The sequence below is a fragment of the Podarcis cretensis genome (genome assembly GCF_951804945.1).
Source record: "Podarcis cretensis genome assembly, chromosome: 12".
NCBI lineage: Eukaryota > Metazoa > Chordata > Lepidosauria > Squamata > Lacertidae > Podarcis > Podarcis cretensis.
In genome coordinates this window covers 641,380-664,753 of record NC_137181.1, presented here as the reverse complement: position 1 = coordinate 664,753, position 23,374 = coordinate 641,380, and the positions used below count along the sequence as shown (strand labels likewise).

The window sequence follows — 23,374 nt, the reverse complement described above, 5'->3', positions numbered from 1 at the left end:
AGGATACATTCTACCTGTGTAAAAACACACTGATTCCTGGACCGCCCATGGGCCAGATTGAGAAGGCGATTAGGCTGAATCCGGCCCCCGGGCCTTAGGTTGCCTCCCCATGTATTAGGTCCATCAATTACCATACAGTTATACCTCAGGTTACAGACCCTTCAGGTTGTGTTTCTTTCGGGTTGCGGACCGCCAAAACACGGAAGTACCAGAATGGGTTACTTCCGAGTTTCGGTGGTTGCGCAGAAGCTCTAAATCGCAACTTCTTGCATCCCACACGGACCACATTCGCAACCCAAGCATCTGGTGTATAGCATATATATTCAACACAAAAAAAACTGCGGCCATTTGTTGTTGACAAAGGACAGGTGGACATAGAAAGGGCCCCGTTACCTTCAGGAGCTGCTGAGGGCCACATCAGACCTCAATCCGGCCCTGACTGGAGGGATCTTGGCCTCGAGAAAGGCAGGTACTCTCACCCCAAGGGGCGGATGAACATTGCTTTGGGTTCTGGGAATGGACTCAGGGTGGGGGTTCCAACGGAAGCTGGGGGGGGGCCCTTCTCCGCCTCCATCTGGATCAGTTGCCCCCATCGCTCTGGATCCAACTGGACACCTTCCTGAGCCAGGCCAAACATTTCAAACGTCAAGGCAAAGTCCGACCATAATTTGCTTCCTGGACATGTGACAGGCGGCTGTTCCACAGGGTGGGTGCCTCCACCCAGAAGGTCCTCTCCTCTTTTAACGCCTCCCAGGTGGGGGGCCCCCTGCCTCTTGTGGCAGGGCGTTCCACAGGTTAACAACAACCCCCTTGCCTACGTGCACAGTGCTGCGGAGTGGCCCCCGCCTGTGTTGGCTGGGCTGGGGGTGCTGGATCTGTACCTCACCGCCTCCCTTCTCTCCCGCAGGTCTGGGGCTGCTGCTGCCCCCCACTTTGCCCCCTGCCATGCTGCCGCTCCTCCGGGCCCTGAGCAGGGGGGGCACCAGCCCCTCGGCCCCCTGGGCTGACCCGGGCGGGCCTGGCCTGCTCCCGACCTGCAGCTTCTGCCTGGGGAGGGCCAAGCCCCCTACCTCGCTGCCGGAACCTGGCCCCCTGCATCCCACTGCGGCCCCCGAGGGGTCACTGGAGAGGCGGAGCAGCTTTTTGGCCCTGAAGCGTCTGCTGGAGCGATCGCGCAGCATCCCCGAGCTCCTGCGCTGGCTGTGGCAGAACCCGGGCCGGGTGTCGGGCGTGCATTATGCCCTGGCCCTCGGCCACCTGGGCCGCCTGCTCCCCCCGGGCAAGGGGGGTCCCCGCCTGGAGCCCCTCCTGCACCAGCCCGACTTCCAGCACCTCAGCCGGGCCGTCGCCAGGCGCTGCGCCCACTTTGACGACGCCACCCTCGTCCGCTGCCTCCAGGCCTCGGCTGCGCTGGGTGAGACCCGGGAATGGGGGGGGGGCGCGATCTGGGAATGGTCGAGCGGGAAGGGAACCCCAAAGGTTCTCTAGTCCAACCCCCGGGCTCTCAATGCTCACCCAGGTCCCCATGCCAGGGCCAGCCCAGTAGCTCAGAGCCTCTCTGCTGTGGCTGATTTATTTATCCCATAAACTTATTTATACCACGCTTGATTGGGAAAAGACCTCAAGGTGGTTTAGGAGAAAGGAGAAAGCAGTGAAATTGCCACCAGGAAGAAGGGAAAATAATTTGAAAAGTTAAAATAACAGCTTAGCCCTCAGCAAAGTGACGCTCCTGTTGGTAGAGCCACAGACTCTGAATCTCAGGGTTGTGGGTTTGAGCCCCACACTGGGAAGAAGATTCCTGCAGGGTGGGGTTGGACTAGATAACCCGGGGTCCCTTCCATGATTAAAAACAGAGTAAGACTTGCACCAGCGCAGGATTTGTCCGATTTATGTTTTTAGCAGGTACCGGAAAAAAGAGCACAGTGAGGGCTCCTGCCTATCAGTAGATCCAAAATGTATTATTATTATTATTATTATTATTATTATTGATTAGCTTTATGTATCGCCTTTCATCCGAAGCTCCCATGGCGGTTTATAATATAAAAACACAAAAATACAGATCACAGTAACAAACAAAAGCAAAACACTCCCATTTTGAAAGACCATAGATAGTTTAAACAGCTTTAGTCCTGGCGCCTAAAGATACGTAATGAGGGCACCAGCTGAGTCTCTTGCGGGGGGGGGATTGCACAAATGGGGAGCCACTGCAGATAAGGCCCTGTTCTCATGCTGCCACCGTGAGGGGCGCTGCCGGGTCCCTGGGGGCTTTGGGGGTGTGGGCAGGGGGGGCCGAAGGCAGTCCTTGGCGTTGACCAGGCCTTTCTCTTCTGGCTTCCCAAGGGCCGCCCCGCGGGGTCGGGCAGCGGTGGGACGGCCTCCCTCTAACCCCTGCTCTGCCCCAGGCCTGCCGGGAGACGGCTGCCTGGTCCTGGCGCTGCAGGATGAGGCCCAGAGGCGGCTGGAGCGCCTCCGCCAGAGGGACATCTCGATGGTCAGCGGCAACACCATGCACCTCCGCCCACTGAGCCACGCTGCTGCTGCTGCTACCAGCACCCTTCCAGCGGAGTCCTGCCAGGGCAGCCCAGAGGAACAGCGCCGCCTGCAGACTCTCTTCTTGCTCCTGTCCTACTACCGCCTGCGGGCCCAGAAGCAGCAGGAAGAAGCCCCACCGGTGCAGCGTGAGTTCCTGCGCCTGGTGCGTCTCTCGCTGCGCCAGCTGCAGGTTGCGCAGGAACAGGAGCTGGCGCTGCTGGAGGAGATGCTGTGTCTCTGCGCCCGCGAGGCCACTGGCAGCGATACCCTGGGCGCCATCTTCGGATCCCGGCTCTTCTACCAGAACCGCCGGGAGAACTTCGTCTGCAGCATGGCAGGTGGGTGCCGGGGGGGGGGGTGTGTGCGGGGAAGCGGGAGGCGGTGCCCCAGGGGGGTCAGCTGTGGGTGCAAACGTTTATTTATTTCCCCTTTCTAAGCCCATGTAGAAAAACCCCAGACTGGATATCTTACAAGTTTGTTCTTGTACTTCACCCGATCCTAAGCTATTACTGTAATTGTAATAATAGGTTCCAAATATCATTGAATTTGTCACGGCAAGTCTGCAGTTAATATGCAAGCTGTTCATATGTTGTGAGTTTGTACAAGTCTTCAATCCAATCATAGAAGGGAGCTGCATTTTTGTTTTTCCAATTCATCAGCATCAGTTGTTTTGCCATGGCCAGGACACAGAGAGTCCATTCGCATTGTCCTTTTGCAAGGTTCCATGTGCTGGGTATATAATTCAAGAGGATATTTTGCTCTGTAAATGTAAGGTTGCTCCATACAGTTCTGTTGATGGTTTCGGCTACCTTCTGCCAAAAAATATTTCAATACAAGACAATGAAAAAACATATGTTTTAGAGAAGCATTGTTCCTGTTGCATCTCCAACAGTTAAATACCTTAGATAGCCTTTTTTAAAATAAATGTAATGGGGTCCAATATATTGTAAATATTATTTTTTGTTGTATGAGCCTCAATTTAAGATCCAGAGATGCCTTCGTTATAGCAGTTAAAACAATTTCCCATCGTGTGGTTGAAACTGAGATCTGTAGCTGTGGGTGCAAACATGTGGGTTTGTCCGGGGGGGGGGGTGGCTCTTGGGCACAGAGGGGGCTGTGGGCGTCTCGGTGCCCCCCCCATAGACTGTTGCTGTGCAAAGGGCTCCCCCTGCGCCCTTCATCCCAGGATTTGCAATTACGATACGATATGCTAGGATATCTTTATTGTCATTGTCCCATACAGAACAATGAAATTGAAAAATCTACACAACACATTCAAAAACCCCTAAAAACTCTGAAACCCCATTTTAAAATGCAATATACTCCTATAGAGACTCTTTATACTGCGTTTAAAACCAGAATTGCATGGAGTGAGTAAACAGAGGGGGAGACCAAGGGCAGAGAAGGGCTCTGAGGAAACCAGCGGGAGAGACAGTGTGGTGTAGGGGTTAGAGTCATGGTCTAGGACCTGGGATACCAGGGTTTGAATCCTGCCTCTCAGCCGTGAAGCTCCCTGGGTGTGACCTGGGACCAGTCCCTGGGATAGCTCAGTCGGCGGAGCACGAGACTCTTAGGGCCTTGGGTTTGAACCCCATGTCAGGCAACTGATTCCTGCATGGCTGGGGGTTGGACTAGATGATCCCGTTGGTCCCTCACAGGGTTGTTGTGGCGTTGACTGAGGGCCCCCTACACCTCCTTGAGCTCCTTGTAGGAAAAGAGGTGGGCTTCTTAATGCCAGCAAGCAAGGGGGGGGCTTCTGGGGGTCTCCTCGCAGCTCAGCCCCACGGGACACCCACCCTCTGCTTAACCCCTCCTGCCACGGAGAGCCCACCGACTTCCGAGGGAGCCTGTCCCACCACCTTCAGGGGGCACACTGTTTATTTGGGGGGCCTGCTGAGCTGCTCTTTCTCCCCGCAGACTGGTTCCCTGGCAAGGCGGGGGGCTTGACCCCTCCCACCATGGCCCTGGTTGCCAAATACTTGGCCCGCCACCGCCTGAGGGAGTCTCGCCTGCTGGACGCCATCGCCACCTTCCTGCTGGAGAGGGCACAGCAGCTGGACAGCAAGGTGAGCTTCGGGGGGGGGTAGCCTTCCTATTTGGGGTGCCCCTACCCAGAGGTCAAGGAGGACGGACAGACCACCGGGCGCCCCCTGCCCCAGGGTCAAGAGAGAGGGAGCAGTATGGCACCCCCCACTCGCCCAACCTACCAGCTCAGCTTGCTTGCTGCTGCTGTGGGTTTTTTGGGGGGACTAAGGACCTGGGAAGAGCCAAAGTACAGGATGAGGCCCATGGCCCACTCAGTATCCTCTTTGCACAGTGGCCAACCAGGGGCCCTAAAGGGAAACCCCTGAGCAGGATTCGAACACAGGAGCAACTCTGGGGTTTCCTGCAAGCATCCCAACAGAGGCGAGAGAGAGAGAGAAGCCTGCAAGTACAGGGCGCTGTACAAATTTAATTAATAATAATAAGTCATTGCTCGCCGTCTCCTCCTCCACAAATTTGCCCATTTCTCTTCTGAAGCTGCCCGAGATGCTTCCCATCCCTGCCTTCTGTGTATCGATTGGATTTAGAGACGGAGGAGAGGATCTTAAGTCATTATCCTTCCTCTTTTCCTGTGTGTCAGAGTCCAGATACCTGCTTCACTGGAGAAAAACCATCTGTGCGCAGCTGATCTCTAGAAGCTTTGAAGACGAGGTTGCATAAACTTCTGGAACCATTAGGATGCTTTAGGCAGACTTGCATTATCTTCTCATTTTTTATCTTAAAAAAATCACTCTCAGACTCTTGGGTAAACAAGGAAAACACAAGTTTTACTCACATCAAAAGTCCTGCCAGGGTTCAGCAGGTACAGTGATGAAAATTTTGCAGGCAGTAACCCCTAACGGTTACGGCAGTCCATGGCCCACTTCAATTTATGTGCTCCCTGGAGTAGAGCAGGCTGAAAGAAATGGAGATTAAGTTTCTCTTGTTCCCTTTTCCTCCACACAGGATTAGAGGATATTATTATTATTATTATTATTATTATTATTATTAAAATTTATATGCTGTTCTTCATCCGAAGATCTCAGGGTGGCTCATTTGTGATCTCGGCTGCTCATCCTGTGGCAGGGAGTTCCACAGTTTAGCTGCTGGGGTTCTCCCTGATCCCTGGAGCAGCTCACCTCTCTGAGGCTGCCCTGGTCTGAGGCTCTTGGGGGTCTGGAAGCCCCACCAGCGCAGGTCCCCTCCCAGTGTGATCAGCTGAACACATCGGGACCCGCTTCCTGGCCAGTGCCCTGCACGGGGTTGGCCTAGATGACCCTCAGGTCCTTTCCGACCAGACGGTTCTGCAAAGCGTGCTTCGGAGTCCAGCCTCCCTGGAGCTTTGGGGAGGGGCAGGACGCGATGTTGGGGGGGGGAGGGCAGAGAGGCTGACCCCCCAGGCCTCTCCTCCTGCAGATGATCCAGAAGCTGGTCTTCCCCTTCAGCCGGCTGAACTTCCGCCCGTCCAACCACGCCGCCCTCTTCCCCCGCCTGGAGGCGGCTCTGCAGAAGCCGGGTGTCTCCCCGCTGGCCGCCCTCAACGTCCTCATGTCCTTGGTGCAACTCGGCCACTTCCCTCCTGCCCTTCTGTGCCAAGTCTTCTCTCCCGCCTTCTTGGCCAACGTGACCAGTAGGTTCCCGCCTGGCGGGGGGTTGGGATGGATGACCTCTGGGGTCCCTCCCCTCCCAGGCTGCCGTTCTGCCATTCCGTGGGCCTCGGGAGGCCGGGAGGTTCAGTGTTTTTTTTGGGGGAGGTTGCTGTTCTTCGGGGCCCCCGCCTTGAGCAGCAGATGAGGGGCAGCTCCCCTTCTCCCCCCCCCCAGGCAGCCCCTGCAGGCAGATTGTGCTGCGCTACCTCTCCCTCTTGGATGTGGCTGTGGCGCTGGAGGTCCCCGGCTACCGCGGCCCCCGCCTGCCCCCCCAGCACCACGTGCGCATGTTCGAAGGGGCGCTCACCGCAGACGAGGCCAAGCGCAAGTACAGGTCAGAGCCTGGGAGGGGGCGCCGGGGAGGGGGTTGTGCTTTAGGGCTGGGCTTGCCAGGGGTGGGATGGATGACCCTCTGGGGTCCCACTCATCTCTCCTAGGAAATGCCCATGGACTTGGTGTGAATGACTCAATCCTTTTTTGGAGAGGGGAATATTTAACCTTGGGGTGGGTGCAGTAACTGGGGGAGAAAGACCCCCCCAGGCTAGGAGGGGAAGAGGCGCTGAGCTGCCATGTGTCTTTTGGGGGACGGGGGGGGGCCTTTGCCGCACTGACCCCCCCCTTCTCTTTGCTCCCCAGCTACAAAGGCCTGGTGGGAGAGGCTCTCTGCCAGCTGGTGGGCAGGGGGTGCTTCCGGCAGGACGAGGTGGTGCCCCCGGGATATTGCCTAGGTGAGTCGGGGGGGCCCCGTCCTTTGGGGCGGGGAAGGGCCCCCCAGCCAGAGAAGGGGGCTCGGCTTCAGCCCCCAAGTCCCTGGCTTCCTTTGCTGTATCAGAGCCGAGGCTCGCCTTCCGCCAGGGACGCTTTTTTGGGCGATTCCTGCCTGGCCGGGGGTTGGACTAGATGACTCAGGGGGTCCCTTCCAAGGCTCCGATCCTTCGGTTCTCGGAAAGGTGCCCTGTGTGTGTGTTGGGCAGGGGAACAGGAAGCTCTTGGCTGAGGCGTGCAAATCTCTCCCTCCAACTCCCCTGGCATTTAAGGGGCAGAGGCGGGTGAACAATTTTCCATTTTAAAAACCGGTCGTAAAAGATCACCAACGGATCCAGTCTCAGTTCTGCGGTCATATTGAATTTTCCACGCCAAAGTCTGTCTGTTTCGACAGCCTCTTTGCTTTCTCCCACTTTAGGTATAAATTGATGGATCCCATTAGGTTGCCTCATCTTTTAAATATTTGCAAATATTTCAACAGAAATGAATTCCTGCTCTAAACACTTGGAGTGCCTTTAAGGGACGTTTTATAGCATCCTTGGACTCAGGGGCTGGATTGGATGACCCCTGGGGTCCCTCCCAACTCCGCAATCCTGAGATTCTATGAATCTTTCCTCCCACCCCAATGAAATGCTCCAGTTCAGCTGCTTTGGGCTGTTGGGGATAAAAAAAAGCATCAGGGATTTTCCCTTTCTTAATAACTTGGGAAAACTTGCTTTCATCTCCAAGCCTTTCCAAACTCTATTCTGATCAGTTGGACCTTCTTGGTCCTTTGACATGTCACATGCAGTGGATCGTGCCCTCCATCCCCCCCTCCCCGCCAGTAACTGCAGGCTCCCTGGGGAAAAGTGTTTTTCAGCCATCAAGCAACTCCACTTCTCCCTTTGTCTTGAACCCCCAGCCGATCCCCCTTTCTCTCTTTCTCTGCAGACTTCCTGCTCTGGGTCACCCCTTCCGGCAGCGTTCACCCCCTGGGGGCCCCCCACAGCTCTCTCAAGGGTGCTGCCACCGCCCTCGTCTCTGGAACCCAGAACCCGGCACCTTTGGAGTCGATGGCAGGGTCTCTGCTGCCCCCAGACAGCTTGTGTGGCCCCAGCTGGGAGCCCTCGCCAGGGACCCGCTCCCTGAGCAGCCCCACGCGGACGGACCCCTCCTCGGCGGGGCCCCCCTGCAGCAGCAACGGGACCCACTTCTTCTTTCCCGCCTGGCGGCCAGAGACTGGACAGGGGCTGCCGGTGAGGGAGCAGCTCCTCCACCCAGTGGATGAAGGGGGGCCCTTCTCCCCCGAGGGGCCCAGCACCAAAGGCGCAGCGCAGGGTGGTCCACAGGAGGAGGGGGTCCACAGGTACCTGCAGCATGAATGGGGGGGAGGCACCTCTGACCTGGGGCCACAGTCTTGAGTGGGGGGGGGCTGGTGCTTTTTCCGTCGCTTGGCCACTGAATAGGAGCCAAGTGCTTTCCTCTCAGCCCATCCTGCTGCGGTTCCGGCATTGCAGTGGGTTGGACTAGATGACCGCTGGGGGTCCCTCTTCAGTTCTGTGCTTCTCTCCTTCCTGGCCCAGCAAGGGCCCAGAGCCAGCTCAGTTTGCAGGCTGCCTGCCCTTGCCCTTCCCCCCCCCTCTTTTGCAGAGCAAGGCAGCGGCCAGCCTCTTGTGGCGGTGGCTCACAGCCCGTGCTCAGAACATGTCTGGGCTCGGCTGGGCCAGGAATGCCAAGCCTGAGGGGGGCTGAGTTATGGGGAGGGAGGGGATTGGAGCCTGTTTGCGGAAGGGGCAGTCGTTCTGGGGGCACAGAGGAGCCAAGCCTGACCCCCCCTCCCAAACCCCTGGCTGCCTCTGGAGGTGGCTGTGCCAGGGTGCCCTCTAGTGCCAAGGGGGGAATCTCTCCCACATCTTCTTGCATCTGGGGAGGGGGCCTGCCCCCCGTTTCTGACCAGGGTAGGCGGCCACATCCTCCAGACCTTGCAGTGTTTTTTTCTGGGGCTCTTACTGGGGGGACCTTGAGTGAGGGGGGGTACACTCCCTTTGATGCCAGCACCCCATTTCCTCCCCCCCCACCAGGGTGGTGCTGTCTGTCAACGACCAATGGCACTACTGCCACGGCTCCTCGGTCCTGGTGGGCTCTCGGGCCATGCGCAGCCGACATCTCCGCCTGTTGGGCTACCGCCTGGTGCAGGTAAGCAGGACTCTCCCTCCCCACACTTCCAGATGGGCTGGGCATTTTTGCTCCTGGGCAGCTGTTTCCCAGCTGTTCTGCTCAGAGGGGTCCCCTTGGGCCGAATCCAGCAGCCAGGCTCTTCGGACGCCCGCATGGAGCCTCCGGGAGCAGGAGCAGTCTACCTGGACGCCCAGGGTCCCGGGGTCTTTTGGCCGGCAGGCTTTTCCTCTGCTCTTCCGCTCTGCAGCTGCCCTACCAGGAGCTGGAGAAAATGAGGGGCGTCGAGGAAACCAAGCTCTACCTGAGACGGAAGCTGGAGGAGCTGCAATTCTGAAGGAGACGCCTGGGTGTGGGTCTGTGTGGGTCACCAGACAGCGGGCACGTTTGGGGATGGTGTGGGTCTTTTCTTGCAGAGCACACATTCCCCCAGTGCACCCCTGAGAGGGATTCGTTCGAAGTGCAACAGACGGTTTTTCTTTGCAATAATAAATTAAAATAAATTAAAATAATAATAATATGAATAAAGAGGCGAAAAGTCCAGACCGGCTTCCTTCTCTTGCTTTATTTGCCTCCGTCGTTCAGCAAGGAATGGGGCAGAGGGCTCCCTTCTGCCGCCCCCCAGCCTCCCCACAACGCATCGTCCTGCCTCCAGCGCGGCCCTATGGACCTGCCCCACTCACTTCCGGGGGGGGGGATGCCCAGCCCCACTTTCCTGGGGGCACCTCTTCTTTGGCCTTCAGCTGGGCATGGTTGGGGAGGCAGTGCCCCTCAGCTGAGGGCAGAGCCCCTGCCCCCCTGCCCTTGCCGGACGCCCCGCCCTAAGAAAGCCGCGTTGAGATTGGATGGGGCTGGAGAGTGATTGTCTTTGGGGGCGAGGGTGGGGCACGCCCCCTGCCCCTTCTAAGGCTGGCGCAAGGAAGCAAAAGGGTGAGGGGTGTCTCGGGGGTGTGAGTGTGCTGAGCGCCACCCGAGGCGGCTGGGAGATGTGGGGCGACCCCTCTGCTCTGGGGCAAGAAGGCACTGGGGGTGGGGGTGGCTGGTCAAGGCACTGGGGTGCCATCTCCAGGGCCCTTTCTGGCCGCTGCCCTGCGGGTCTCCGTCCATGCTGCCCGCCTCACACGGGCATGGGCATCTCGTTGTACTCGTCCACCCCTTCCCTCTCGTCCAGGATGGGCTCGGCCTCGGCTGCGTCCAGCTGTGGGGCAGAAGAAAAGGGGGGCTCAGGGGCAGCGGGGGGAGGAGGAAGGGGCTGCTTCTGCTCCCCCGCCACCCCCGTCCCCGGGAGCGGAGGCGCCAGCGCAGCCCGCTTCCCCCCTGCCTTGTGAGGGCTCTGCGCCCGGCGGGGCCTCCTCTGCGTTGGCCACTTACACACTTCATCTCCCTCTCGGTGAAGATGCGGCTGAGCAGGCACATGCGCAGGGGGACTGTCAGGATGAGGATGAAGGGGAAGGCCAGCGAGGCCACCGTGGACATGACGGCCCACAGCACCGCCAGGCAGGCCAGCTGCAGCAGCGTGAAGAGGTGCATCCGCAGCGTCCGCACCTGCAGGGTCACAAGCGCAGCGTCGGAAAGGGGACCCCGGGAGGTCATCCGGCCCAACCCCCGGTTACAGCTCCAGGATCCCTGGCAGGCGGCTGTCCAAGGAAGACCCACAACCGAGGGCAGAAGCGCCCTCCGCCTTCCCACCCCACCGGTCCCAGAAGAAGGGGGGGCCCAGACTTATGCTTTTTGAGGCTCAGACTGCGATGGGGGTCCCATCGCAACCAGCAACGAGGTCCAGATCACCCCATTCCCTTTCCAGTGGGGTTTTTCCATGACAGAGCCCCACGTTTAAAAATTAAAAATTAGCTGCTACAACAGATTCTGATTAAAATGTCTGCCCTGGAAAGTCACCGGGCTGAATAAAAATGCCCAGTGCCATATAGTTTTCCGGGCTCCACCTTGGGCAAAGTATCCCTGCCTTTCAAGGGGTTGGACTGGATGACCCTTGGGGTTCCCTTCCTACAATCCTGTGATTCTTTTCTGAGCCACACATTTGCATCCGGAGAGTTTCCTGGCCATGACACTTCCTGGAGACGATGCTGGAAGAATCTGAGCGCTCTTCAGCAGAACGGCCAACTTACCGCCTTTACATTTGTGCCGCTGTGTCTCAGACTTTGGGATTGTTGAAATAGATGCCGCTAGAAATTAATCCGTTTCAGTCATGCAGCTCAAACTGGGTCAACTGGACCCAATTTTTTTTTTTTTTTTTTAAAAAAAGCAATGTGGACTGAATTCGCTTCTGGGCCCCTCCTGTGGAGCCAGGGGCAGAAAGACCCTCTGGACTCTGGGGAAATGGGGCTCCGTGGGGTGCAAAGAGCCTCTCCTGGGTCTCTCCCCTGACCCCCCCATGGGAGACCCACCTGCCCCCACCCCAAACCCCAGGCCAGGGCCCTCCCTTCTGACCTTCTTGACGTAGGTGACGTCTGGGTGGTGCTTGGGGGGCATAAGCAGCAGGTGGAGTCGCTCGTAGAACTGGATCCCGTTCAGAGAGGTGACGCCCATGTAGAGGAAGATCCCAAAGAGGACGGCCAGGGGGATCTTGCGCAGAAGGTCGCCAATCACGATGGACAGGCCTGGAGAGGGAGGGGGGAACAGGGCGGTTCAGCCAGAGTCCTGCCAGACCCCAACACCCCCCCAGGAGGGGTGCAGAGGGGGATCTGCCTCCCCCAGTGCCCCCACTTTGGGGCATCTCCATCAAGCAAAGTGCCAAGATGGAGAATGCATGGAGAAGTATGATGACGCATTTATACAAAATATAGTCATTTAAAAATAAACCCGAAAATATTTGGATAATGAAACCAATACCTAGACAAGTATATGGAATAGTAAGGGTTAACTCTTAGGACTCATCGAAATAGCCATTTGATTGCACTATAAAAATGAATCACCAGGTGGCGCAAGACAGCAGGACATTTTAAAATGTGGTTTTCCATAGAGATTTTACCCTTTTGTTATTCTGACTTATTTATAGTGTTTTTCCCCTGTGTCTAGATCAGTGGTTCCCAATTAGCTCATTACTGAGGGCTCCCTATTTTTCAAAACCAAGCCACGGAACCCCTACTTTTGAAAATTTAGATAACTCTACGGGAGTTACCTCCACAAAGAAATTTTTGGAGCAAAATGTGGGGTAGCCCCTAATAAGCAAATGATTTTAGGTATACTGAAAAACTCGGACTGAGCGATATCTGGTTTTCAGCATAGTGACGTATCAGCAGCTAAACATCGTGATATCCCAATATATGTCTGAAATTGGAGATCAGGCGTGGGGCTGAGGGAGCAATCCTAGAGATTAGGTGGTTGGGGGGCACACAGATCTGGCATGGGGCTGAGGGCTGGGCAATGTCAGATTTCCAACATTGTGGTATATCACCAGCTGAACATTGCGGTTTGGTGAGACACAGCAATGTTGAAATGAGCTGCACTGGCTGCAGTCTGGGGCCAGTACAGCTACCTAATTCTGCCCCCCTGCTCAGCTGCAATGCAGGAGTTTAATACTAATACTAATATTAATACTAATAATAATAATAATAATAATAATAATAATAATAATAATAATAATTTATGCCACACCCATCTGGTTGGGTTTCCCCAGCCACTCTGGGCAGCTGCCAACCAAATATTAAAAACACAATACAGCATTAAACATTAAAAACTTCCCTAAACAGGGCTTCCTTCAGATGTCTTCTAAAAGTCAGATAGTTGTTTATTTCCCTGACATCTGACGGGAGGGAGCCACCACCGAGAAGGCCCTCTGCCTGGTTCACTTCACTTCTCGCAGGGAGGGAATTGCCAGAAGGCCCTTGGGGAGAGGACCCTGGTGTCCGGGCTGAACGATGGGGGTGGAGATGCTCCTTCGGGGTCCTCCTCAGGGTCCTCCAGCCCACTGTAGGGAGGGAGGCACTCCTGGTCCTTAAGACCCCCCCCCCAAAAGCAAGGAAGTCTTCCTTATTATTGCATTTGCCTTTCTCTCCAGCCCTCTCCTGGTTCTCCTCTTTCTCGTCCGCAACCACCCTGCCAGGTGGGCTCCCCCAAGTGGTCCCTGGTGTGTTTTGTCGGAATCTCCACTCGGCCAAGCTGATAAAGCTCATCTTCTGGCCGAGCCTTTGGAATTGCCTCCCGACGAATAATTAATGACCTGAGCCTTTGATGAGGCTCCAAGGCACGTTCCTCCATTCAGCAGAGTTTCCAGCACAGGAAAGAGACGAGAGGTTTGGGCTACATAGCAAAGAGTTTTATTTCTAAGCTACGCAGACAGAAAAGACATCCTCTCTCTGTGGAAGCAGAGAGCAACTGAACAAAGGGACAAATGAACAAAGGAACCAGGAAACCACTAACGTCACATCCCGTCTCCCATGAGACTTCCAACAGCCTGGAAGGTCTCTGGAATGTAAACAGAGTCCTGTGACTCCAAGCAGCTGCTCAGCGGCAAACAGAAACTATCATGTTTGTGGGGCGCGTCCCCTTCCCCGGCCGGCGACTCACCCACAAGCAGGGCCACCACCAGCCCAGTGACACGCTGCTCCTTGACCTCCTGGATCTTGGGCTTGTCCCCGGGGGCCACGGCCTTGCTCATGACGGTGAGGGCGTTGGCGTGGGTGACGGAGCGCACGGTGGCCGCTGCCAGCCAGGGCAGCCCAAAGAGGGCGCAGAAGCCCCCCATGGCCACAATGAGGAGCAGGTCCAGGTGGAAGCCGGAGCCCTTCTGGAGTTTCCGCTCCTTCTTGCTGATGATCAGCCTGGGGGCGAGGAGATGATATATAATGAACTGGAAAAGAAGTTTAGAATAACCCAAAGCCTTCCTTTGAGGAATTCTAGGAGCCAAAATCCCAAGGGAGCAGAAAAAACTATTTATGTACGCAACCATGGCTACGTGGATGTTACTGGCCCAGAGATGGAAAGAAGATAAAACAGAAGAATGGCAGATCTAGTGGATAGATCATGCCGAAATGAGGAAGATCAAAATTTTAATAACCTGATGAAGAGAGCACAGCAGAGGTTAGATTTTTCCAAGAATCCTCTGGAAAAACAATCTCTCAAAGGACCTGTTTATGGTATTTTACCATTGTACTGTTGAGAGTGTATTAATTTATGGTCTGTGTGTGTGGTTTGGGAGCTCACGGTCAGGGGAAAAACAATGCTGTCCAGGGTTGTAAAGACTGTGGAGAGAATAATTGGGTGCCCTCTTCCCACCTTGGATCAAATCTATGCTTCCAGGTGCCATAAGAAAGCTGCAGAGATAGCGCAGGATAGTGCGCACCCCGGAAATGATCTCTTTTAGCTTCTGGAAGAAGGTCCAGGGTTATAAAGACTAGGACCAGTTGCCTGAGAAACAGTTTCTACCCAAATGCGTTTTTGGTTTTAAATGCAGTGTAAGGTAGTCTCTGTGGGAGTATATTGTATTTAATTATGGGGTATCAGAGTTTTTAGGGGCTGACCAGGTTGGGATAGCTGGGATAGCAGGCTTGTAGGGTTTTGAATGTCTGATATAGATTTTTTCCAATTTCGTTGTTCTGTATGTGACAATGACAATAAAGATTATCGTATCGTAAAAATAAGGAATGGGGAAAATTTATATTTTACCTTAAAAACTATTGCAAACAGTTGAAATCGTTAGTAGGGTTGGAAGAACGCTTGTAGTTTAATGATGAACTTTGGACATAATGGAGATGTGAAATATTTGGACTATTATAAAAGATGCAGGAGGAAGTGATTAATAATAGGACCCGCAAAGGGGAGAAGTCCAGGCGATTCCTGGGAATATTGCTTTTATGTTGTATGTTGGTGTTTGTAAAATTTACAAGTGAAAACCAAATAAATTTATTAAATGAAATAAAAATAATATTAAGAAAGGAACCGGCGCCCCCTGAAACCCCTTGGCCTGCCCTCCCCTCCCGCTTCCTAGAGAGGACCCCCCAGGCCAAAGGGTCCCCCTTGGGACAGACCCTGGGCTTCCTTGGTGTGACTCACGTGGTGATTTGCGTCTCCATGAAGATGAGGATGAAGACCAGGACGGCCGGCAGGGCACTGGCCACCATCATCCAGACGGGGAAGGCCTGGCTCTCGCCCAGGGGGTTGATCACCCAGCCCCGCTTCTGGGGGTCCGTGACCGAGAAGCCGTGGGGCACCGAGAGTTTCTGTAGGGGAGGAGGGGAAAGAGGTGGGCAGCGGGTGAGCGAGAGGGAGAGGAGAATTGTAGGAGGGGTTCCGGGGAGGAAAATGGCAGAGGGACCCCCAAAGGTCATCTAGTCCAACCCCCGGCCATGCAGGAATGTCCACTAAAGGAGATAGCCAGGCACCCTCTCCTTAAAAACCTCCAAGGAAGGAGGTTGCGAAGATCCAACAATCTAGGCACAATAAAAGGAACTCTCAAGATACCGGCAAATAATTAAATTGTTGTTGTTGGCATTATTATTATTATTATTATTGGTATTGTTAACTGTTTCTGCCAAGTTCCGGTCCGGCACTATAACCACTGCACAGCACTGCCTGCCTCCTCCGTTCCAGGATTCTTTGGGGCACTGAGCCCACCTGCCTGCTCACCTGTGTGTAGGTGTCCCGGATGCTGTAGTCCACCAGCACCATGATGAGGATAGCGATGGGCACCCCAAAATCCCCAATCACACGCCGGACCTGCCCAGAGAGAAAGAGGGAGAGGCTTGCTCAGCCCTGGCCTTCAAGAGCCGTTTCTGGTGAGCATGTGGCTTTAAGGCAAGGGGCCTCTGAGGGTGTGCAGAGTGCCCCTGAGACCCTCCTGCCATCCGCCCAGGAGGCCTCTGCCCCCTCTCGCCACCCCTCCATGTCATTTTTAATTTGAATCCCATCTTTCTCTATTGCTGCACGCAAAGCGGTTGCCAAGCTGAAGAAACCCCAAAACGTGCAGTGTAACAATACGATCCAACGCAAAAATATATAATCACAATTTTAAAAGGTTTTAATATAAACATAACGTAGAGTGGCAGAGTTGGGAAAGACCCCTGAGGGTCATCCATCTCACCCCACTGCCATGCAGGAACTGCTGACGGGTTCATCCAATCTCTGCTTAAAAACCAAACAAAGCAACATTCGATAATCTACTGGACACATAAGACGAACTTTCCAAATTCCTGCAAATAAGGGAATCCTCTCTCTGGGCAATTGCGGCCACTCTCTTGCTCCCTGACCACCCCCCCCCCAGCCACGCACCCGTCCCGGGAAGAAGCGGCTGTTCTTGAACTTGCGCAGGAAAAAGGCGATGAAGAAGGTGCCGGCCATGAGGACCAGTGAGAGGAGGGCCGTGTTGGGCTGGCCGGTCACTTTGGCCGCGGAGCGGACGGACGTCCCGTTGCCCAAGACCAGGGTGGTGTTGCCGTCCAGGCTGATGTCGCCGGTGCCGTTGGCCTTGGTGCAGCTGTTGAGCGGGTGCTCCTGGAAGATCTGCCCAGAGACAAAACCTTTCCCATTTGTTTCTTGCAAGGAATCCTTATCCTTGCTTGGTTGGTTTGTATATTGTTTCACAGAATGCTTTTTAACTGGTTTTCTTTTTCCTTTTTTTTAAAGAATATTTATTAAGGTTTTACAAAGTCATAAATACAAAAATACATAGTAAAACAAAAAAAGGACAAAAACTTTCAAACAAAAATACAAGATACAGAAAACAAGAAAACTAGAAAAATAAAAAAGAAAGTTAAAACAAATCCATTTTTTATAACTTTAAACTCATTAGCTTGTATCTTTGACTTCCTCACACCTCCCCTTTTTGTATTCCCATTAATATAATCAAATCAGCAAATCCTTACCCTCTTTCATTTATCTTAACTCCATATCTTAACATATTATAACTCTATATTTTCACCCATTATCAATTCATTTTTGCATACTCTTTTTAACTTTGTTGCTAATGCCACTTATTTTCAATCCAACATCATTTTAACATTCATTAATTTTACAGTGTTTCTGCAGGTAGTCTTTAAATTTCTTCCAATCTTCTTCCACCAACTCTTCTCCCAGGTCTACTGAGAGTGTATTTTGGCAGTGGCAGCATCCGTCTATCTCGAGAAACAATGGAGTCTGCCTCTGGGGATGAATTCAAACTGCTGCCAAAATGAACTCTCCAGGGCACCAGATATAGGACATAATATACAAATGGAACACTGGGAAAGATTATGGAAAGTGAATTTAAAATTCACTGATTGCATATTGTTAAAAGAGAACTATATGAAAATGATGTATAGATGGTACATTACAGCTGTAAAAATGGCAAAAATGTATAGAACAGGCTCCAACAAGTGTTGGAAATGTAAAGAAAAAGAAGGCACGTTTTTTCATATGTGGTGGGATTGTAAAATAATCAAAAGCTATTGGGAGATTATTTATAATGAGATGAAAAAAAAATGTTTAAGATAACTTTTTAAATAAAAAGACCAGAAGCTTTTTTAGTAGGCATTTCAGGTCAAGAGTTGCTAAAAGAGAAGAAAAAACTAGGATGCTGTTAGCCCAAAGATGGAAAAGAAGAATGGCAAGAAAAACTGATGGAATACGCTGAAATGGCAAAATTAACTGGAAGACTATGAGATAAGGATAACAGAGACTTTAAGAAAGACTGGGAACCATTTATGTTATCCCTACAGAAACAATGTAGAGAGATGGACGCATTAGAAGGTTTTGATTAAACATTTACAATTACCAAAACAAACGTAGAAAATACAACTCGAAAAAACAAGAAGAAAACAATGCTAAATATATTAGATTCCAAATTAAGAATAACAAAATATGCAGCAGAAATCTGTGGAAGAAGGTTGCAGGGACTGCCCAGGCCTTGGGGTCCCCCTCATACGCTCCGAGCTTCAGGGCCCCCCAAATGTGGGTCCGCCACTGACCTTGATAAGCTTGAAGAAGGTCTCGTAGATGAAGATGAGGGAGATGAGGAAGGCGAAGATTTCCTGGGTGAAGCGGGAGACATAGCGCACCAGGAAGCTGCCCTCAAATGCCACCATGACCAGCACGATCAGGATGAGCCAGAATCCGATCCAGACACGACCCACCAGGTAGTCCAGGCCCTGCGAGGTGCAGAACTGGGGCGGGGGGGAAGGACAGGTAGTGAGGGGTGTCCTCCAGGGGCCCCCTCCCCACAGTCCTGGGTGGGGGGCACCCGTCCACCTCTCTCTCTCTCTCCCCTCCCTTGGCAGAGAGATGCTCTAGGGAGAACCAGCTCATTGAAAGATAACGCCATCAGGCTGCAAGGGGGACCTTCATCCAGCCCAGCCCCCCTTCTAGTGGGAGACTGATTCGGTGGGCAAAGAGGTTGGGGGGCCACCGGCCATGGATCCTGGACTGTGACCCCTTCATTGCAGGGGTGGGTTGGACTACAGGACCTCTAGGGGTCCCCCCTGCTAAGGAAATACCAAAACCCTACTTGAAGGGTTTTCTCTAACCTGGCTGCGCTTTCTTGCTCGAACCAGACCGATGCTGAGCCTGCAGGACCAGATCGGGACAAAGTCCGGAAACCTTTGCAGCAGGGAACCCCGAGTTTGGAGATATAGGATTCCCCCTCCCCCTGCCCTGGGCCTTCAGAGGGGAGAGGAGGTCCTGCAGGATCGCAGCTCCGACGGGGAGATTCAAGGGGGAGACGGGACGCTAGGGAATCAGGGGAGACCCCAACCTCCTGGAAAAACTCACCATGAAGAAGGCCTCCTCGAAAACGAGGAGGGGTCCTGAGAAGCCGATGACCAGGAGGGGCTGGGCGCCCAGCAGGCAGAAGAAGATGCCCTGGACCGAGGTGGAGATGATCAGCTCCGAGACCCCAATCAACCCCTGCGTCTTCTCACCTGGGTTTTTTTTTGGGGGGGAGAGTAAGGCTCAGAGGGGGCTGGCCTACCTCTCAGGGCTGGTGTCCCAGAGCACCCCAAGCCCAGCCTCAGCCCTGCAATTCCTGGGAAGGGCAGCTCCCCAAAGGCGCAGGCAGTGCGGGGTCCGGCCAGGCCAGGCCAGGCCGGGCGGCTTCTGTGCCTCAATGTGGGGCGCTGACCCCCCACTCACCTAGCAGCCCCCCAAAGGTGATGGCCGGCGACAGGGCAGCAAAGTAGATGAAGATGATGGCCGCCACGCACTGGGCGTCCAGGGCGTCCCGGAAGTCGCTCAGGTACTTGGGGTAACGGCGGCAGACGTCCTGGACCAGACCCCCGAAAGGGCGCCCCGTTCGCCGGAGGGGGTCCGGCTCCTCCTCCTCCTCCACCTTCAGCAGCGCTGTGGGGCAGACAGGGGGCGGCAGTGAGGGCATGCCCTCCCAAGAAGAGACTAAGACCCCCCAACGCTGCAACATATTTCCACGACTGGGTTGAACGAGTGGGTGTTCGTGGCAGGGGGTTGGACTGGATGGCCTCTGGAGGCCCCTTCCAACTCTGCAATGCTATGATTCTCTCGTTCCCATATATATCCCCGGAATATATATATTTTACATAATAATGGTAGCATTCTGGCAGATCAAGTCATTGCATTTTGGCTCACGAGGAAGCAAGAGCTTTCCAGGCTACTGTGGCTTTGAGGCTGGTTTTGTTGCAATATATTTTCATTATCGTTTTTATTTATTTTGTATATTTATTGTATATACCTTTCTCCTCAGGGGACTTGGGCTCCATGGCGGCCCCCAGGAGGAGGCGCCGCTCCTGCTCCTCCCTCCGCCGCAGCATCTCTCGCTGGAAGTGGGCCACGCTCCGCAGCAGCTCCTCGCCCTGCACCTCCGAGGGAGGAAGTACCACGCTGCAGTCCAGGAACTCGTTGATGGCGTGGAGCAGGTCCTGGCGGTCATCGGCCAGGTAGGCGGCTTCATGGAATTGCTGGGGGGAGACGGGCAGGTGAGGCTGGGGAGGGAGCCCCGCCGCACGGGAGAGGAGGAGGAGAGGGTGGCGAGGATTGGGGCCTACCTTGTCGGACATGAGGGTGGAGATGGAGCGCCCGATCTCGTGGTAGTCCATGTTGGCGCTGCTGGGCCCCAGCAGGACAAAGAGGAAGCGCACTGGGACCGGCACCTCCAGGACCGAGTCCATCAGCGCCGCCTCCTGCAGCCGCACAAAGGCCATGGTGGGCTGGTCCAGGAACTCCACGCTGCCTGCGGGGGAAGAGGGAGCAGCGGATGGGTGCCAAGGACCAGGATCCGAGCCACAAGAAAGGAGAGCTTCCTGACAGTCGGAGCTCTGGCATGGTGGCAGCTCTAGCACCGTCTCCCTCGAGATGCTCTCCTGCCTGGCAGGCTTTGGAGCAGAGGCTGGGCGGCCACCTGCCAGGGGCGCTTGAGCCGAGATGCCCCCTGGCATGGGCAGGAACGGGCACTTCAGCTCAGCGCTGCAGGAAGGTGTTGAACCTGACCTGAATCGTCCGTCCTTCCACCTCATGCAGAGATGTAAGCCAAGAGCCAAATGGCTCCTTAAACCAGGCTGACGGGCGCCAAAACGGAACGCCTGGTTGCCATTTGGGGGCCAAAATACAGCTCCAAAGTCGTATTTTTCAATATGACTTGTTGGTTCTGATTGTGCAGATAAAAGAGAACGGATAGGATTCTGCATCTTCAGATGGTGGAGAAATCAGGCACCATCCTGGCAACTGGGCATCTTCACTTGGCCACAAGTGGCAAATAGCCAGGCGCAAAGTACCGTATTTTTCGCTCTATAAGACGCACCAGACCATAAGACGCTAGTTGGCTGTCCTGACTTATGGGATAGCTGCGTGCAGCCTCTCTTGGTCAAGGGGAGCCTTCATCCCGCTGCCGGGGAGAGGCTGTGCGCGACTAAGGCTCCCCCAAGAGCCACGCTCCCTTTAAAGACCGCACAGAGCGTGTATGCGGCTCTTGGGGGCTTTTGCCTAAGGAGGGAGAAGGGCAGACCTTCTCCCCCTCGGGGAAAAGCCCGAAGAGCTGCACACACGCTCCATGTGGCTCTTTAAAGGGAGCACCGAGCAGAGCCTCCCGCCTGCATTCGCTCCATAAGACGCACACACATTTCCCCTTACTTTTTAGAAGGGGGAAAGTGTGTCTTATAGAGTGAAAATACAGTATGCCTGGTGAATTTTGGACGCTGCCCTCGGGGTCCTTTCTGTGATTCCTGGTTCTCCTGTGCTCCAAGGGGATCCCTTCCAACAATTTTATGATATTCCCTATCCCTAAATCCCTATCCCTGATTAAGTTTGGCGCTTTTGTTTTTGCTATTTATTTTGCCTTTTTGATTTTGAGGCTTTTTCAATTAATTTGTTTTTGTGACTATGTGGAACCCAGTTCAGCTACTGATTGATTATGTGACTGCGGAAATGGATAAAAGCCTCCCCCATCCAAACAATGACTATCATCAGTGCAGGTAAGAATTTTTTTTACTGTATTTTTCCATGTATAAGATGCCCCCTATTTTGGGGGACTCAAACTTAAGAAAATGCACTATGCACTATCCATGTATAAGACGACCCCTTATTTTAAACTTCAAAAATTTAGGGGAAAATATAGTCTTATACAGTACGCGGGTGGCGCTGTGGGTTAAACCACTGTGCTGCTTGGACTTGCCGATCAGAAGGTCGGCGGTTTGAATCCCCGCGACAGGGTGATCTCCCGTTGCTCGGTCCCTGCTCCTGCCAACCTTGCAGTTCAAAAGCACATCAAAGTGCAAGTAGATAAATAGGTACCGCTCCGGCGGGAAGGTAAACTGCTCTGGTTTGCCAGAAGCGGCTTAGTTATGCTGGCTACATGACCCGAAAGCTGTACGCTGGCTCCCTCGGCCAGTAAAGCGAGATGAGCGCCGCAACCCGAGAGTCGGCCACGACTGGACCTAACGGTCAGGGGTCCCTTTACCTTTACCTTTTTATAGTCTTATACACAGTAAAATACGGTAATTTTAATTTTTATCATCTACAATACAGTGGTAGCTCTGGTTGTGAAAGGGATCCGTTCTGGAGCCCTGTTTGCAACTTGAGCAGAACGCAACCCACATCTGCGCAGGTCACGATTTGCCACTTATGTGCATGACGTCATTTTGAGTGTCTGCGTATGCACAAGCAGCGAAACCCGGAAGTAACCCGTTCCATTACTTCCAGGTCGCCGGGGGACGCAACCTGAAAACGCTCAGCCTGAAGCAAACGCAGCACGAGGTAGGAGTGTACTGTCTTATTTATGTACTTAGCACAGTACATAGATTATTGCTTTCATTTTGTGGACCAGTGGCCTCGTTAGATATTAAATTGCTGTTTTAGGGGTTGTTTTTAAAAGTCCGGAAAGGATTAATTCGTTTTGCATGACTTTCTATGGGAAAGCACGCCTTGCTTTTGGAACGCTTTGGTTTTGGAATGGACTTTAGGAACGGATTAAGTTTGAGAACCAAGGTGCCACTGTAAATAAATACTTCCAAGGCTACGATTCCATGATTCTCTGCCCCCCGGCTCCCCCTGCCCCCCCCGAGACTCCCCCCCTCTGCCCCTCCCTTACCCACAAGCACCACGGTGGCCTCTGCGTTGTCTGGGATCTTCTCCAATAGCTTCAGCTCGTGCTTCGACTTGGACCTGGTGATGGGGCCGGGAAGTGTGGGGGACGCCACTTCACGCTGCAGAGACCCCCAGGTGGGGGGCGGGGAGAGTGAGAAGCAAGATGGGGAGACTCAGCCGGCTGCCGCGCATCCTTGGTGCACGTGCGCCCCCCCAGCCACCCCACCCCAGCCAGGATTCTGGCATTGCATTGCGGGGGGTCAGGCCAGACGGCCTCTGGGGGTCCCTTCCCCGCTTCCTCTCACCTCCTTCTCGATGTCCACCCGGGTCTCGTGCTCCCCAGCGTGGCCCCCGATGAGGGGGTCGGTCACGGTGGGCTCAGCCCCCTCGCCGACGTGGTTGGCGCTGTGGTGGTGGCCCAGAAGGGAGCCCAGGGAGCCGGCCGAAATGTTGCGCGGGAAGGAGAACTCCTTTTCATCGGAGGGGTGGCTGCGAGGAAGGCCAGCGCGTCAGGGAAGGGGGCTCCGTCTGTGGGGGGGGGGCTTGCAAGGATGCCCCCCCTTGTTGCAGACACCCACCAAGCCAAGGGAATCCTCCCTGGGATTATAGTATGACCCTTATCGGCCACACTTATTTCCTCCATTGCCCCCCCCATCTTTATCTTTGCAACAACAACAACAACAACAACATCTGAAGGCAGCCCTGCTTAGGGAAGCTTTTAATGTTTAATAGGTTATTGTATTTTAGTGTTCTGTTGGAAACCACCCAGAGTGGGT

General features: G+C 54.1%; 2 protein-coding genes across 8 annotated transcripts in view; one reads left to right on the top strand and one right to left on the bottom strand.

Annotated features, from left to right (window-relative positions):
* Window positions 1–443: 443 nt before the first annotated feature.
* On the top strand, window positions 444–9,665 carry FASTK (Fas activated serine/threonine kinase). Its single transcript, XM_079946746.1, has 10 exons — window positions 444–465; window positions 908–1,414; window positions 2,403–2,870; window positions 4,450–4,598; window positions 5,971–6,184; window positions 6,378–6,537; window positions 6,840–6,931; window positions 7,899–8,313; window positions 9,029–9,143; window positions 9,373–9,665. Exons 2-10 carry the CDS (start codon window positions 946–948, stop codon window positions 9,457–9,459), a joined length of 2,169 nt encoding a protein of 722 aa, XP_079802872.1. The 5' UTR covers window positions 444–465; window positions 908–945; the 3' UTR covers window positions 9,460–9,665.
* A 3-nt stretch (window positions 9,666–9,668) lies between these two features.
* SLC4A2 (solute carrier family 4 member 2) overlaps window positions 9,669–23,374 on the bottom strand; it is a 57,746-nt gene continuing 44,040 nt past the window's right edge. For all 7 annotated transcript variants that reach the window (XM_079996398.1, XM_079996397.1, XM_079996399.1 and 4 more), the window contains 14 exons: window positions 22,904–23,087; window positions 22,603–22,717; window positions 20,066–20,250; window positions 19,753–19,978; window positions 19,182–19,388; window positions 18,822–18,970; window positions 18,023–18,217; window positions 16,350–16,580; window positions 15,708–15,797; window positions 15,135–15,301; window positions 13,650–13,903; window positions 11,571–11,740; window positions 10,494–10,667; window positions 9,669–10,320 (listed from right to left, as the gene is read on the bottom strand). In XM_079996398.1, coding sequence (XP_079852524.1) covers window positions 10,240–10,320; window positions 10,494–10,667; window positions 11,571–11,740; window positions 13,650–13,903; window positions 15,135–15,301; window positions 15,708–15,797; window positions 16,350–16,580; window positions 18,023–18,217; window positions 18,822–18,970; window positions 19,182–19,388; window positions 19,753–19,978; window positions 20,066–20,250; window positions 22,603–22,717; window positions 22,904–23,087 — 2,428 coding nt within the window. In that variant the 3' untranslated portion in view covers window positions 9,669–10,239. The remainder of the gene's footprint in view (window positions 10,321–10,493; window positions 10,668–11,570; window positions 11,741–13,649; window positions 13,904–15,134; window positions 15,302–15,707; window positions 15,798–16,349; window positions 16,581–18,022; window positions 18,218–18,821; window positions 18,971–19,181; window positions 19,389–19,752; window positions 19,979–20,065; window positions 20,251–22,602; window positions 22,718–22,903; window positions 23,088–23,374) is intronic.

What these genes read in the sequence shown, in the direction of transcription:
- FASTK (XM_079946746.1), top strand. Translation starts at nt 946, where the DNA reads ATGCTGCCGCTCCTCCGGGCCCTGAGCAGGGGGGGCACCAGCCCCTCG. An exon ending in CTTCTTGGCCAACGTGACCA is followed by an intron (nt 6,185 to 6,377) that starts GTAGGTTCCCGC and finishes CCCCCCCCCCAG; the next exon opens with GCAGCCCCTGCAGGCAGATT. An exon ending in TGGGCTACCGCCTGGTGCAG is followed by an intron (nt 9,144 to 9,372) that starts GTAAGCAGGACT and finishes TCCGCTCTGCAG; the next exon opens with CTGCCCTACCAGGAGCTGGA.